Genomic DNA, 16954 nt, shown 5'->3' on the forward strand with positions numbered 1-16954 from the left:
ATTTTTAAATAGTTACAATTTTTGAGGTCTTGCATTTTTTTAAACTAAGAGCAAATCTGACGATGAGCCTGATCAAACGAGAAGTTGAAACAGCACGAATGGATCAGGATAGCGGGAGACAGAAGCAAAGCGAACCAGCCAGAAAACATGACAGAAGAGCTAACTGTGGGCTCTTCCTGAATATTAGACTGAGTGATTCTTTTAATTATTTTTTTTTTACTTGGTAAAGTAAACTGAATAATGATTGTTCATACGATTTATGTTTGTAGCTACATGTTTTTATTATCATCGACTGATCTATAATGTTATATGGCACAAAATGATTAAATACCATTCAGAAATGTGATACTGATTTTTTGCGCTATCATCTTTTAATGACATCATGTTCCAGGAAAACTGAAATTGTTTTGTGAACGTCGGTCGCGGTAACTTTTAATTTTTTGGTTTTGTTCCGGGAATTGTTGATTTACAAATTAATCACTGCTAATAATGCTCATTATGTGTACTTATTTATTAGATGAAATGCCACTGGGATTAAATATTGCCATTTGTTCCATAAACTTATAGAAACATTATTCTAAGAATTCTTAGAATAGGTCCGAAATACTCAAACTCTTAGCGAGAAGCAGAATATTCAAAGAGAAAAAAGCTATCCAAGACTAATTAGAAATTGATTCAGAAAAATGGCCACAATGAAGTCGGGTGACAATAATGAAAATTCTCAGTTGATTGTTAAAACATTACTGTCCTTTTGCCCTTAAAATCAATCCACCCATCAATCTTAGCATAAGCCAATGCAATCCTCGAATACACAGCAAAAGTTGCTGTTTTTTCTTAATTAACAGACTCCCATTAACAGGTTAGCTATGGGTAATAAACTAGAAAGACTGTATAACCTACAAAAACAGCCCAAATAGCCAACAATGGCTCAGTAGCTTGTAAACCATTGATTAGCAATAATCAATACAACCTACTATAAATGATCTACTGTAAATGAATAGCCAGAACAGCTCATTGTTAGTTGAAGGAAAGGAGTTTGGAAGGAGTCTGGAATAAAACTCATAGGTGAACTTTTATATACTAGAGGACTGTTGATGGCTTGAATTATATTGGCTGATACACATCCTTTTATTTATCCAATTACAATTTTTAGACCAACACAAAAAACTAAATTCAGACCATATATTTTCATATACTATGACATTTATCTTTTATCTAACAACATGTAATGTAAAAAAATAAAAGTTTAAAAAAGTGACTTCTATTGACATTTTGATAGCTTGATGAGATATATTGTCTTGGTTTGTGCTGGACATAATACTTAAACCTGTTGATAAGTCATGTTTTTCTGTTATTTTACCAACTTAATTCTATATTATTATTATTATTGCTTATACAATATATTGTTTCAAACTAATGTCAATGTAAAAAACACTGTTAAACTGTAAAGTTAAATTCATGAAGTCAGTAGTGGACAGATTTTCCACTGAATTTAATTTTAATACAGATACTGTTAATTAACAGATACAGGGGTTGGACAATGAAACTGAAATGCCTGGTTTTAGACCACAATAATTGATTAGTATAGTGAAGGGCCACCTTTTTCAGCCAATACAGCATCCATTCTTAGGAAAGAGAGATACAAGTCCTGCATAGTGGCCATGGGGATTTTGAGCAGTGCTTGTTGCAATGCAGAACAGTGGCCAAGTCAATAATATTTAGTTCTGGTGACTGTGTAGGCCATGGAAGATGTTCAACTTCACTTTCATGTTCACCTCTCAAACCAGTCTGTTACCAGTCTTGCTTGGTGCATTTGTGGATCATTCAGACACACGACATCACCTTCAAGATACAATCTTTGAACCATTGGGTGCACATGGTCCTCCAGAATGGTTCGGTAGTCCTTGGGAGTGACGAGCCCATCTAGCACAAGTATTGGGCCTAGTGCATGAAATTGTAACCCTTCAGTCCTTCACTTTGGGCATGACAAATCTGGGTGGTATGCTTCTTTGGGGGTTATCCACACCGTAACTCTTTTGGATGTGGGAAAGTCAGTAAAGGTGTACTCAGAGGCATTTTGTGCATTGCAATATTTTAAGCAAAACTGTGCTACCACTCTGCTAATTAAACCTTCACACTCTGCTCTTACTGCTGAAATATCCCTTCTCCACATCGACCTGACAGCACTGAAACCTCATCACACAGCCTGAGCAAAAGAAACACAGAAACGAGTCCCTTAATGTGAACAGACAGTAGAAAAATTGAGCTCAGTGGAAAGTCTACTCCTTAAAGTAGTCCCAGAAATGTAATACTAGAAGTCTTGCTGTGGCACTACATATGACATAAAGGGGCCAGTTTGTACATTTTGTTAGTCAAACTATGCACAACATTGCATTATTGCAATATTTTCCCAAAAAATATCTTTTACATCTCTGATATACATACAATACACTGACAGAATCATAATTATATCATTTTACATTCATTTGGTGTAGTAAAAGTTCAATCATTTTTAAATAGTTACAATTTTTGAGGTCTTGCAATTTTTTTAAAACTAAGAGCAAATCTGATGATGAGCCTGATCAAAGGAGAAGTTGAAACGGCACGAATGGATCAGGATAGCGGGAGACAGAAGCAAAGCGAACCAGCCAAAACTGTGCTACCACTCTGCTAATTAAACCTTCACACTCTGCTCTTACTGCTGAAATATGCAATCAGGGCTGGCGCATTCATAGAGGCGACCTAGGTGGCCGCCTAGGGGGGCAGTATAGAGAGGGCGGCGTCCACGACACCTCCCTTACCACCCACATCCTCAGTTATGTCCACGACACCTCCCTTACCACCCGCATCCTCAGAAATATTCATGCATAGACTACAATAAAGAGGGCGGCGTCAGCGACACCTCCATCCGCACCCGCATGTCCTCAGTTATATCCGCGCATGGGGCGGCAGAATAGAGAGCGCAGTGTCCGCGACACCTCCCTCCCTCAGCACCCGCGCGTCCTCAGTTATATCCGCGCATAGTGCGCCGGAAAAGAGGTCCGCGACACCTCACTTCATTATCATAACCGGTCACTTTCATTTTCACATTGGGGTTGAGAGCGGCGTGATCGTCCTCTGCCTAGAGCGGCAGTTCAGCTTGCTCCGGCCCTGTATGCAATTAATAAAAACTATCCACCAGGCTGGTCAAATTTAGCCATGAAAGCTCAAACACTAAATTGGCCAGTGTTTCAGAGTCATTGTTTAACCCCAGTGTATTTTCAGTGTACTGCATAACTACCGTACGACTAAAACAGCTTGACAGCCAAACAAACTGGCCCTATCTTGGTATTATTGCATTCAAACAAGTACCTTCTGTGAAGCAGGCCTCTGGGTCCAGGGACTCCTCCGGCTCCAATTCGACAGACTCTGCCCCCTCTCCAGGGGGGCGAATATCCACTGTGCTCCCCTCCGAGGAACTGAGAACCGTATCGACAGGTAGCTTCTAAACAGGCATCCATGCAGCCACACGATCAGACACAAAAAAGCAAACAAACAAAACACACACACACATACGCGCACAAGATTAGGCTGGACTGCAGCACACCATCTCGTCCAGATTCCTTTTGCAGTAATTCTCAAGTCTCATGCAGTTTCAGATCATTCAAAAGTACCTACAAGCCCGTGGATTTAGAGGTTGATTTGATTCATTGAATTGATTCTCTAATTAGCAGCCAGGCATGAAGACAAGCGCCTCTGGCTTCACCGTTTAATCTCACAGTCAGCTGTGGGTACATTTGATGTGCCTTCATTCCTTCCTCATGCATGTTTTTTTGTTTCTCAAGGTGCATTAATTCTCATCCAAGCTTGTGATCTTGTCATCAAATGTTGAGTGCTTTGAGTATTTTCATGTCCAGTGCAAATGACAACCCCTTACCTTGCCCCACCCCTTCCCAAAAAAAACAAAACAAATGGTTTCTATTGGATAATCCCAATACATTTGGATTGGCATGATTCAGATTATCACATGAGCCCACCCCATTGAGTGCAATCCCTTGATTGACATGAAAACACAGGCTGGAAGTCCATTCCGTTAAGCAGTGGTCAAGCTTTGGTCCGCCAGTCAGTTTGAAGAGGAGGGGAGCCGCATTAGCGTTAACTAACACCAGAGCCACATGCTAAGTCTGAGACAGCATTTTAGGGAAAACGAGTTTAACTGGAAACTAACAAGGGGAAAACAAGTAATATGTTCTTGGGAAAATTAACCCATCAGTTCCCACTGCATGACATAAGTTTTATAGTAATGGTTACTATTAAGATGTTATTGAAGTGGTTAAAGACAATAGCTTGGTTTCCATTACAGAATTGCGCAAAAGATTTGTGCTATTTGCTAAATTTTGATAAGTGTTTAGGATGTTAGACTTAAAACAGATGATTTTTTCCTGAAAATCATGGTGAAAGATGTTAATAGATTTACATCTATTGTATCCGAATGTTTAATCAATAAAGACGGTACATGGGAGGTTTTTTTTTTCTTAATTTGCAGTTTTCATTTTGCGCAATTTGAGGGGTAACAGAAATGCAGCTACTGTTGTTTTGCAAAACAAGAATATAAAAGCTTCTGCAATGAAAATATTTGCTGGTTATATTGTTTGATGTTATTGCAGACCTGAGGAATTGGGTTTGAACTCATTATTTGACACAATAGTGAAGTATTCCTGACCACAGTGTACTTCTTAGGCTAACTGATGTGTGGGTCAGTTACTGACCCTCTACTGCATTCATAAATGGGTCAGTTAGAAAAACAACAAGGTTAAATAATATCAAAAATACATAGAGGAGAATGCTGTCTAAAACTGAGCTGGAGCACTGGTTGCTGTGGCACCCAGCTAATGCGGCGCGGGGGAATGATGTAAGCATGCTGTGTGCAATTTCAGAATCTTCCAGAAAGTCTCTAACATTTTAATCACAGTAGTGATATAAGAGGCTGAGCATACCTGAACAACCTGCCCTAATTGAGCTTCTCAATAATCTCAAAGATTTGTTTTTATGTCGGATCTGAAGCAAATCTAATTGATGGATTAAAGTGTAAAGGTTCTGATTTGGCTTCCTAATCCCCTGTTACTCCCTAACATCCAGTTCATGCCTTCAGATCTGATTAGGAACAGATGTAACACGTATAAGGAGGCACAGAAGTTGTGAAGTCAAATTATCATCAAGTATCTTTCTAAATTAACCATTGGCTCGGAGAGCAGAACCTCCTGATTGTACTGTATATGCACAATCAAACGGCACAAATGTAATTACACACATTCTAGAGGCTGACTGCTATCAAGACAGATTCCCACTACTGCAGCAGTGTACAGTGCATTATATTAAACAGTAGGAATATCTGCATATTGTAAATAGCATTATGATAATCAGCCATCTAATATGCATATAAGTTACAGTATTTGCAACCACCACCCAATTGTTTACACAATGCTAAATCAACTAGCTTTCTTCCTTCTAATATGCAGTATCAACCAATGTAGTAACTGTTGTACTGCAATAAGTAAGGTTTCCTGATTATCAAAGCTCACCTCTCCTCTCACACACACACATACACATGCACACTCAACCACTTCCCACTTTGGAGTAATTTAGCTCTGAATGCTCACTGATAGCTTGTACGAAAAAACAAAAACAAGCTAATGTAACAGAAAGATGTTCGATGGGCTATTGATGTAAAATGATGATCTTGCTCATTCCATATGACTGAAGGTACTGCAAAGAAGCCCAGTGCTACAACAGAAACACAAAGTCATGTGGAAAACGACCAACCAAAACAAAAACAAAAAAAAAGGCTGACAGCTGTCTCTCTTCGGTGCAAAATAGGGTTGTTTAAGAGGGAGGGAAGGGCACAGGCATTGAGAAACGAAAAACAAAAGGGCAATCCGATCCAAAAAGAGAGATAAAATGAGAGAGAGATAGACGAGAGTTTGGTCTGATTTAGATGACAAAGGCAGTCTCCATGGTTAGTGTGGGTGAGGAGGAAGGTGAGTCTCTTACAGGGCTCTTTCAGAGAAAACCTGGGGTTCGTCTGTCATAACGCTGCAATAACAGGTCACACACAGAGAGGAGATACACACTTCACATAACATGGATAATAACGTCTGCAACACTCATCCACTTCAATTAAGATATAGAAATAGATCAAGTTAGAAGTGGGGAGAGAGAAAAGATTAAGCACAGTGACAGTACTGCTGGAAGAGTATGGAAATGGGCTGGAATACAACAACACACACACACACATACAGACACATTACTACTCTCCATAGGCGTAATGCAGTTTATACTGTAAAGACCGATTTTTATATGGCCTCACACTACCTCTTCCCCAACCCTAAAATGTGAATGTCAAAATTCCTCCTTGAGTATGATTAAACGTTTTGTATTATGAGGACACAAGGCTTAAAGGAGTAAAATTAGGTCATATCCATGTCTTTCTACAATTTCCTATCCTGATGAGAGTATAGAAGTTAAGTATTATTTTTAAAAGTTTTGAATTACCAGGACACAAGGAATGTCTTCATCAACCACCTTCAAAGAGTCCAACTAGGTCCTACCCATGTCTTTTTACAATAACATATCAGGGCTGCATGATTAATCGAAAAAAGATCACGATCTCGATTCAACCCCCCACACGATCATAATGTAGCGTTTCTATGATTCAGACAATTATATTTTCAAGCTTGGGAGAGGCATAAAAGTGGTCACACAAGTCTTCACGTTGTTTTACATATGTTGCTTAGCAACATTGACACCTCCAAATGGTGTTGAAAGAGATATAGTATTTCTATAAAACGAATACTGTACAGTAATAGTAATGTCTTTATACAATGACATATCCTCATAAAAGTATAAATTTTAAGAGTTGAATTACGAGGACACAGTGGATGTCTTCGTAAACGACTTTAAACAAGTACAACTAGGTCATACCCATATCATTATACAATTACATATCCTCAAAAAAGTATAACAGTATTATTTTTAACAGTTTTGAATTATAAGGACACAGGGCATGTCTTCGTAAACCACCTTAAAACGAGTACAACTAGGTCATTCCCATATCTTTATACAAGTTCGTATCCTCATAAAAGTTTTATTTTTAAGAGTTTTAAATTATGAGGATACAAGGCATGTCTTCGTAAACAACCTTAAACGAGTACAAAAGGTCATACCCATGTCTTTATACAATTGCATATTCTCATAAAAGTATAATTTTTAAGATTTGAATTATGAGGACACAATACATGTCTTCATAAACCACCTTAATAAAGTACAACTAGGTCATTCCCATATCTTTATACAAGTACATATCCTCATAAAAGTATTATTTTTAAGAGTTTTGGATTATGAGCACACAATGCATGTCTTCATAAAACACCTTAATAGAGACCAACTAGGTAATAGTAATGTCTTTATACAATGACATATCCTCATCAAAGTATAATTTTAAAGAGTTTTGAATTACGAGGACACAAGGGATGTCTTCGTGAACTACCTTAAACAAGTAGAACTAGGTCATACCCATATCTTTATACAATTACATATCCTCAAAAAAGTATAAAAGTATTATTTTTAAGAGTTTTGAATTATAAGGACACAAGGCGTGTCTTCGTAAACCACCTTAAACGAGTACAACTAGGTAATTCCCATATCTTTATACAAGTACATATCCTCATAAAGGTATTATTTTTAAGAGTTTTGGATTATGAGCACACAATGCATGTCTTCATTAACCACCTTAATAGAGAACAACTATAGGTAATAGTAATGTCTTTATACGGTAATAGTAATGTCTTTATACAATGACATATCCTCATCAAAGTATAATTTTAAAGAGTTTTGAATTACGAGGACACAAGGGATGTCTTCGTGAACTACCTTAAACAAGTAGAACTAGGTCATACCCATATCTTTATACAAGTACATATCCTCATAAAAGTATTATTTTTAAGAGTTTTAAATTATGAGGATACAAGGCATGTCTTCGAAAACCACTTAAAAAGAGTACAATAAGATCATACCCATGTCGTTATACAAATTTGTATCCTCATAAACCTGTACACACACACAAACACAGAGTTAAGCATACTCAATTTCACCCTGGGCAAGGATGCTGAATTTAGCAATTTCCTCAACAGCCTCATTCATAGTCTGGATGCATGATGCCATGCCTGCTCAGTTGGTCGTAAATAATACACATTAGAGTGTGCGAGAGGTTGTGTGTGTGCCAGACAGTGCATGTTTATGAGAATGCGTACTGATATAATGAGTATACACAGTAAGTCTACCTGCTAAAGTGCCCAGAGGTCTGTCTTAACTAGCTGCAGATGAACAGGGTCAGACTGGCCTGAAGCCCATGGCACAGTAGAACACACATGTACACACATACACACACAATGGGCTGCAGCTCAGTGCAGAGAATGATGTAATGGCAATGTGGCTCGACACAACTGTTTGTCTCCTACAGCCAAAAGAGACACTGACTCCTGATGAATCACAAACAAACCTAAATCAACAAGATTCACCATTAAATATCATATTTTTTTTACATTACGATAAATATAGCAACTCTCTCCGACACTGAAACAAGAATTTTAATGCATATTAAAAGTAAAAATGTCTGTTTAGTCATTGAAATCAGGCTTACCTCTTTACTTCCCTCCACGTCAGATGATTCGCTACTGAAATCTTCCGTGTTCAGGTTTTCAAAGTCCGACTCTCCCACCGCTATCGGTACTGTAACCGTGAGGCTGGGATTGTGGATGAACGACATGTAGTCGCCTTCCTCAATTCCATACTTTACATGACTCTCCACCCCATTACCAGGAGAGACACAGCCCTCCTTCAGATAGTCCTTAGTGAGATCGACGGCTACCGGAGCGTGATTGGACAGGCAGTTCTCTTTGCCGTCACTGTGGAGGTCGTCAAGGGGCTTCTCCTCATCTAGGGAGCGTGGTTTAGAGCCGGCCAAGAAGAGGCTTTGCAGGAACTGACGGAGAGTGGACTTGACCAGAGCGATACCTTTCTGTATTCTGCCCACGGCGATCTGCAGGTTGTTCATTTCGCTGTCGTCATCGGTGGCGGCCAGATTATCGGCACTGAAAGAGCTCAGCAGCAAGGCCAGGAACAAGTTCAACACCTGCCGCACAACAGCAAAACACACTCTCAGAGTCGGCAAGGTCAGATGGTAAGATGAGCTCGTTGTACTCATAAATGATCGTGTGTTTGAGTGCGTCAGTGGGTGTATGGGTCAAACCTGTTGAGAATACACTTGAGTCAAAAGATTGGGGATTTTTTTAGTTGATACTTTCAGCAAGAATATATTTAATAAATACTAAAAGTCGTTCACATTCTGAAAATCACTTCATTGAGATTTGAGTAAGGCTGAAGGATGGCACTGTTGTCCTCTGTACAGCTGCTTTGTAGCTCAACCACAGCATTTAATACTGGCAATGATCTTAAAAAATGGCTTAAGATGAATAACGACATTGCTTTGAATAATTGACATTGTTCTCCAGAACTGCTTAAATGGTTTCAAACGGTTTAGATTCAGCTTTGCCATCACATGATTATATTACATTTAATCCACATTAAACATATTTTTTACAATATTATTGCACTATCATATTACATAGTAATAATGTTTTATGATATAAATAACAAATGCCTTATGCCTAGGCCCACCCGGAATCTGCGCGTGCAGAATTCCGCAGATTTTTTACCCATCATTAATTCTGTGTAAATGTGTGTAAATGTGTATTCATTCATATATATTCTTTATTCAGTTTTTAAATTAATTACAGTAATATTATTGACTAATACGAAAATGTTCATCTGATTAATGTACAATGCAGTTTGTACAGTAATATTTTCTGATATATGACAAACTTGCTTTATTCACCAAATAAAGTGAATCTAATTGGATTTGCATTTTAAACATTAAATAAAAGTTAAAAATATATTAATTTTTATTTCATATACTAAGGTTTTAGTTATGATACTCCCAAAACAATTCAGCAGAAATCCGCAGACTTTTACCAAAATTCTCCGCAGAAATAGCAAAAACCGTCCGCAGATTCCGTCTGGCCCAACTAATGCCTCTCTCATTCCATAAAAGCTTTTCTGACCATAAATGTTTGAAACTATACACTGTAAAAACAGATCAGTTACTTAACTTGAGTAAAGTGAGTAAACCCGTTGAATTAAAAGCAACAAGTTGAGTATACTGACTTTTTATTGACTATAAAAAGGGAGTAGCTTGGAATTTACTGAACTTATTTTGAATAATTATAAACAGTTTATTCACTTAATACATTTAAGGCAATGGGTTTTACTCTGTAAAGTCAACTAATCACTTTAAAAGCAATGGGTTTACTCATCTTTAAAGTAAAGTAAAGTCAACAAATTGGTTTTTACAGTAAAAATAAAAGGTAAAGAAATCGAAAACATTTTGGTAATGAGAACGTTGAAGAAAAATGTGTTTAAAAGGCAGAAAATCGTAAATTCATAACAATTATAATTGTTTAAAAATAGAATAATTGGTAACACTTTAAAATAATTACACACTAAGAACTATTCATTAAGCAATAGCATATATTCATTATCTGTTAAGCATTACCTCTACATTAATAGATGTTAGTAAGTGGTTTATAACTGCAGCTACAAATGCTGTGTTCTTGACTTGTGAGCACATCTATAATGTGCTTAATCATTGTATTTTCATACTTTAAGGATTCGTTTTTCATTACTAAATTAAGTATTGCATTATTAAAGAACAGTTATCCAAGCATAGTTGGTGGTTTTTGAAGATCAGAATGAGTAAACTATTCATATTACCATGTATAACTCTTATTATTCAGGCATATAGTAGTAGCTAATTTGTATGTTAATAAATACTTTATTTACTCAACTTCATTCAGTTTTGTGACCTAATCTAAAGTGAGGACTATTAATGCTTTATAAAGCCCTTATAAACGACAATGAAGGCTCAGATATATTCTAAACAGAAAAAAAGAAAATAAATGCCTTTATTCATTTCTATTCTTTTAAAAATACATAATTAAAACTGTTTAGAATAAAAAAAAAAATCTTTGCACTCTTAACTTTTAAACATCTAAACATCGTTTAAACAACATTTAAACAGCTAAATAACATTGAAATGTTGTGTCATAAAATGTTAAATTATTATATTGTTGTTTTTATCCAACTTTGTTATATTTTGACACTCCTGTTATTCAGCAATGTTTAAACTTTACAGTAATTTAATTTTTTAGATAGGATTGCAAAGATATTTTTAATTTGATACTAATGTAATTGTCATTAATAAGGGATTAATAAAGCATAAATTGTCCTCACTTTAGATTAAGTCATAAAATTAAATGAAGTTAAGTTAATAAAGCATTTATTTGCATACAAATGAACTATTAATACATGCTGAATAATAAGATACATGTTTATTTTAATTATTAGCTAATTATTTAATAACTTATTCTGAATGATCTTAAAAACCACCAATTCTTAAATACAAATTATTTGTAAATAATGCAATACTTCAGTTAGTGATGAAAAATCAACCAATCACAAAGTATGGAAGTACAATTATTAAGCACAAATGTGGTGGTAAGACAAGAATTTAACATTTGTAGCTGGAGATATAAACTGCTTACTAACGTTTATTAATGTAGAGTTAATGCTTTACAAATAATGAATACATATATATACTAATGCTTAATAAATGATTCATAGTGTGTAGTTATTATAAAGTGTTACCGAATAATTCTCTATGCAAAACTAGCGAATTTATGATTACATATAATAGGTAACCAAGATGTGCAGCACGGTGGCGCAGTGGGTAACACAATCGTCTCACAGCAAGAAGCTCGCTGGTTCAAGCCCCGTCTGGGTCAGTTGGCATTTCTGTGTGGAGTTTGCATGTTTTCCCAATGTCCATGTGGGTTTCCTCCGGGTGCTCCGGTTTCCCCCTTAATCCAAAGACGTGTGATATAGGTGAATTCGGTAAGCTTGATTGTCCGTAGTGTATGAGTGTGAATGAGTGTGGGTGGGTGTTTCCCAGTGATAGGTTGCAGCTGGAAGGGCATCCGCTGCGTCAAACATATGCTGGATAAGTTGGAGGTTCATTTCGCTGTAGATTAATAGATTTAGTAGATTTCGCCCAGATTAATAAAGCAACTAAGCCGAAAAGAAAATGAATGAATGAGTAACCAAAATTCAGTGAGATCATTTGCATTTCATCAATTTAAATGTTACTCAATATATAATATACAAATATCAATATACAAATAAAAGGCTGAAGATAAATCTGATTTCAGTTGAATTGAGTTTTAACTAACTAAACATCTAAATTAACTGAAATTAAAATTTAGCAAATTCCAAAAAAAAAAAAAAAAAAAGGTCCTGGATCAGCATCGAGCAATAAATATACATAAATATACATAAAACCAGACATACAAGGCTTTGCTGAACTGAGCTTTGTAGGCATTATGCTGGGTTCACACCAAATGTTCTAGCCATGTTTTTACTATAATTTGCACAGAAGATGCATTTGAGGCACATATTCCACGTTAGCGGCAAACACATCATGCATGTCCAACGCAATCTCACGGCAATTCGTAACTTTTTGATTTAGTGGCTAATTCGTATGAATTCGTACGATCTAATTTGCACAATTTAGTACGATTTGCTCATCACCCAATGACGGTTGGGGTTAGGGGTGGGGTTGGGTGCCACGCCTCCTTTTTAAAATCGTACATTTTCGTACATATTAGCCACTAAACTGACAAAACGTAAAATACTTACGTTTCCACGTGAGATCAGGCTGGCATGTCTTGCTATTTGCACAACCTAGTGCAAACTAGTATATACCGTATTTGACTTGTTATGCAATCTCCTCACACAAATACTTAAACTCACGTTTGGTGTGAAGTCAGCTCTTCCTCTAAACTGAAAATCAAATTAGTTCAAATCAATGTCATTAAAATAACAGCTAAAATGTTAATTCAGCAGCATGTCACATTTGTCACAATTACATTCACTGAAAAGGGCTGTAAAAATGCAAAAGTAAATTTAAATGAGATTCATTTAAAGGGCACATAGGTTACCCCTCTTTTCATATTTATTATAAGTCTTTTGGATCCCCAGAATGTGTCTGTAAAGTTTCAGCTCAAAACACCCATCAGAGTATTTATTATAGCTGTTTGAAGTGTCTGTACTATAGCTGGGAAAAGGTTGTTGCTGTTTTTTTGCACTGGGCCTTTAAGGCTAGTCATCCCCGCCCACCAATCCCACTTGCCTGTCAGCAACATGCCTCAATCGCCGCCCTCGGCTGCCTCAGGAAGCAGATCTCACGTAACATTTGTGAGAAATACTACAGTAAGAACTTTACCAATCAGTATTTGATGTTTTTGCTGATGAAGTGAATCGCTGTACTTTATTACACACATGCCCATGTTTTAAAACATTTTAAAGCTGTAAAACTCACTCTTGATCATGTTTGATGATGATTGTGATCCTAGCAAACTGAACAGACCTTTAATCCCTGATTGCTTTGCGCTCGTCCTGTGTTGTCGATATGATTATATGCATTACTACGGAGACATGTTAATGCGCGCAGCTGTCAATCAATATTGGTGGGCGGGGGGACCGCACTTCTATGTCAAGTTTCGGTCAATCTGAAAACCGCTCCAATTGGTCCACCGTTTTTATGTTGTTAAATTTGAAAAAAAGGAATGGGTGTGTTTATTTCACCCCAATATGACAGTATATAGAGTACACTATACTTAAGCACATGTGTGTCCAAACAGCTTTAAAAGTAGATTTTCCACCATAGTTGCCCTTTAAAAAGCAGTTAGGAGGAAGCCAATTTTCAAAGTGTCTCATTGTAGAATAAATTGAGCTTACCACCAGATTCCCAATGACCATGACCATCATGAAGACGATGAGACACATCGACTGTCCCGCCACTTCCATGCAGTCCCACATGGTTTCGATCCATTCACCACAAAGTACCCGGAACACGATCAGGAAGGAGTGGAAGAAATCGTCCATGTGCCACCGCGGCAACTCACAACTTTCTGAGATCTTGCAAACGCACTCGCGGTAACTCTTTCCGAACAACTGCATTCCCACCACAGCGAAGATGAAGACAATGATGGCCAGGACGAGAGTTAGATTTCCCAGAGCACCGACTGAGTTACCAATGATCTTAATCAGCATGTTCAGGGTGGGCCAGGACTTTGCCAGCTTAAAAACTCTTAACTAAGGGAAGAGAGAGAAAGAGGAGATTTTAGAAAATATGTTTTGTGATTGAGTCTCTACCCTGAATTTAAGCCTTATAGCTGGCACACACCAAGCAGACAACAAACAACTAGCACTAAAGAAAGCCAACTATGTTGTTGCCTCGTGTTGGCTTACATCTGGACCAAACAGCTGAGTTTAAGTAATTGTCACTTAATAAAAGTTAATAAAACAAGCCAAATACTTTCAGACATCAGCAACAACTACTGTACAGTGTTTGAGGGTCAAAGCAGAAGTGGTCCATAAGCACATAATGTAGATCATTTTCATAGAGGCCATGCACTTTTGAAAAACAAAAGGACCTTTGCTTACCAATCTGAAGGAGCGCAGCACTGAAAGCCCCTCCACATTGGCCAGGCCCAACTCCATAAGACTCAGACTCACGATGATGCCATCAAAGATATTCCAGCCTTCTTGGAAATAATAATAGGGATCCAGAGCAATGACCTTCAGACACATCTCTGCTGTGAAGATTCCTGTGAATACCTGCATAGAAACCAACAAGCACAAATCAGCAGAACTCAAATAACTGTACAAAAAATCTCAAACACAAAAACAACAATAAAGGGATTTACGCTGGGAAGTTAAAACTAATCTACTACCCACACTCTTAATGGTTTGAACTAAATGAAATCAACACTGAACTGCCTCAAAATAAATAATGATAATGTCTGTTTCGCAGAACTGCTTATTAGAGAGTTGTTTCAAACTGATAAAGTTTAGCTTTACCATAAAATTAATTGATTACATTCCATATTAATCACTTATTTCACTCTTATTCTATAACAAACCTCGGTTAAAAACATGAACAAAAATGAAGAAACAATTTGAATTTTAGTGTTTTGAATGGTAGTGTTGGTCAAAATAAAAAGTATGCATTTCTCTCTAATCTTTATTTGCACATAATTGTTATTACTTATATTATGGATCTTTTCCCTGATGTTTTTATTGTTTTTCTTTTCATTTATGTATTTATTTATTTTTATTATGATTATTGTTTTATTATTATTATTGTTATTATTATTGTTATTATTATTATTGTTATTATTATTATTGTGATTATTATTGTTGTTATTATTATTATTATTATTATTATTATTATTATTATTATTATTAATAATATGTCTCTCCAAACACCTGTAATTTCAAACTAAAGTAACTGTCAGCTAGTAAACTATTGTTTTAAAGAGCAGGAAAATAAAATAAAATAAAATAAAATAAAATAAAATAAAATAAAATAAAATAAAATAAAATAAAATAAAATAAAATAAAATAAAATAAAATAAAATAAAATAAAATAAAATAAAGTAAAATAAGCTTATCCCTAGATGGAAAAGCAGAAAAACCATGTTTCTGTGATAATTTCTCAAAAAATCAGCCAAACTCTGCTAAGCAAACTTTAAACTCAAATCCTGGAGGGCTGCAGCCCTGCACAGTTTAGCTTTAACCCTAATTAAACACTGATCAGACTGATCTCATCTGATCAAACTAATTGAGTTTTTCAGGCTTGTTTTAAACCTCCAGGTAAGCGTATTGAAGCAGAGTTGGAATTAAACTCCAGGAACAATTTGAATTTTAGTGTTTTGAATGATAGTGTTGGTCAAAATAAAAAGTATGCATTTCTCTCTAATCTTTATTTGCACATAATTGTTATTACTTATATTATGGATCTTTTCCCTGATGTTTTTATTGTTTTTCTTTTCATTTATGTATTTATTTATTTTTGTTATGATTATTGTTTTATTATTATTATTGTTATTATTATTGTTATTATTATTATTGTTATTATTATTATTGTGATTATTATTGTTGTTATTATTATTATTATTATTATTATTATTATTATTATTATTATTATTATTATTATTATTATTATTATTAATATGTCTCTCCAAACACCTGTAATTTCAAACTAAAGTAACTGTCAGCTAGTAAACTATTGTTTTAAAGAGCAGGAAAATAAAATAAAATAAAATAAAATAAAATAAAATAAAATAAAATAAAATAAGATAAAATAAAATAAAATAAAATAAAATAAAATAAAATAAAATAAAATAAAATAAAATAAAATAAAATAAAATATAATAAAATAAAATAATTTCTCAAAAAATCAGCCAAACTCTGCTAAGCAAACTTTAAACTCAAATCCTGGAGGGCCGCAGCCCAGCACAGTTTAGCTTTAACCCTAATTAAACACTGATCAAACCGATCTTATCTGATCAAACTAATTGAGTTCTTCAGGCTTTTTTTAAACCTCCAGGTAAGCGTATTGAAGCAGAGTTGGAATTAAACTCCAGGAACTGAGTTTGACACCCCTGCTTTAAGGCATTTTCACTTGAAACTAAAAACTTTTCTCTCAGTGTTAAATGAAATAAATATTGTATGAAAACCAATTCTCACTTGAAACTATTTGCTTATAAGTTTGCATACTGGCTGTTATTAGTACTCAAAATGCTCATTCAATCCTTTTGCTTTGGATTAGTCTCCTATGTATCAGGGGTCACCACACCGGAATGAACCGCCAACTATTCCGGCATATGTTTTATGCAGCGGATGCCCTTCCAGCCACAACCCAATACTAGCAAACACCCATACACTCTTACATTCACAC

At 35.7% G+C, this 16954-nt stretch overlaps 2 protein-coding genes and 1 long non-coding RNA gene across 18 annotated transcripts in view; 1 reads left to right on the forward strand and 2 right to left on the reverse strand.

Annotated features, from left to right (window-relative positions):
• The window catches only part of gpr155b (G protein-coupled receptor 155b), a 698693-nt gene that overhangs the window by 178725 nt on the left and 503014 nt on the right, over positions 1-16954 (reverse strand). The gene's annotated exons all lie outside the window — the stretch shown is intronic.
• The window catches only part of scn1lab (sodium channel, voltage-gated, type I like, alpha b), a 76597-nt gene that overhangs the window by 16197 nt on the left and 43446 nt on the right, over positions 1-16954 (reverse strand). For 8 of the 16 annotated variants that reach the window (XR_012407369.1, XM_073953038.1, XM_073953037.1 and 5 more), the window contains 4 exons: positions 14656-14829; positions 13948-14304; positions 8678-9169; positions 3352-3484 (listed from right to left, as the gene is read on the reverse strand). Coding sequence is in view for 11 of the 16 variants with exons in the window: in XM_073953038.1 (XP_073809139.1) it covers positions 3352-3484; positions 8678-9169; positions 13948-14304; positions 14656-14829 (1156 nt within the window). In the remaining 5 variants the exon portion in view is untranslated. Of the gene's footprint in view, positions 1-47; positions 2207-3351; positions 3485-3782; positions 6073-8677; positions 9170-13947; positions 14305-14655; positions 14830-16954 lie in introns of those variants that run through there. The other 8 variants (XR_012407373.1, XR_012407372.1, XR_012407371.1 and 5 more) reach the window with 3 other exon arrangements.
• Positions 4356-9712, forward strand: LOC141386189 (uncharacterized). The gene is made up of 3 exons (XR_012407674.1): positions 4356-7079; positions 7311-7669; positions 7928-9712. It is a non-coding gene; the product is annotated as an uncharacterized lncRNA (long non-coding RNA).

Source organism: Danio rerio, chromosome 6 (assembly GCF_049306965.1).
Source record: "Danio rerio strain Tuebingen ecotype United States chromosome 6, GRCz12tu, whole genome shotgun sequence".
NCBI classification, from domain to species: Eukaryota; Metazoa; Chordata; class Actinopteri; order Cypriniformes; family Danionidae; genus Danio; species Danio rerio.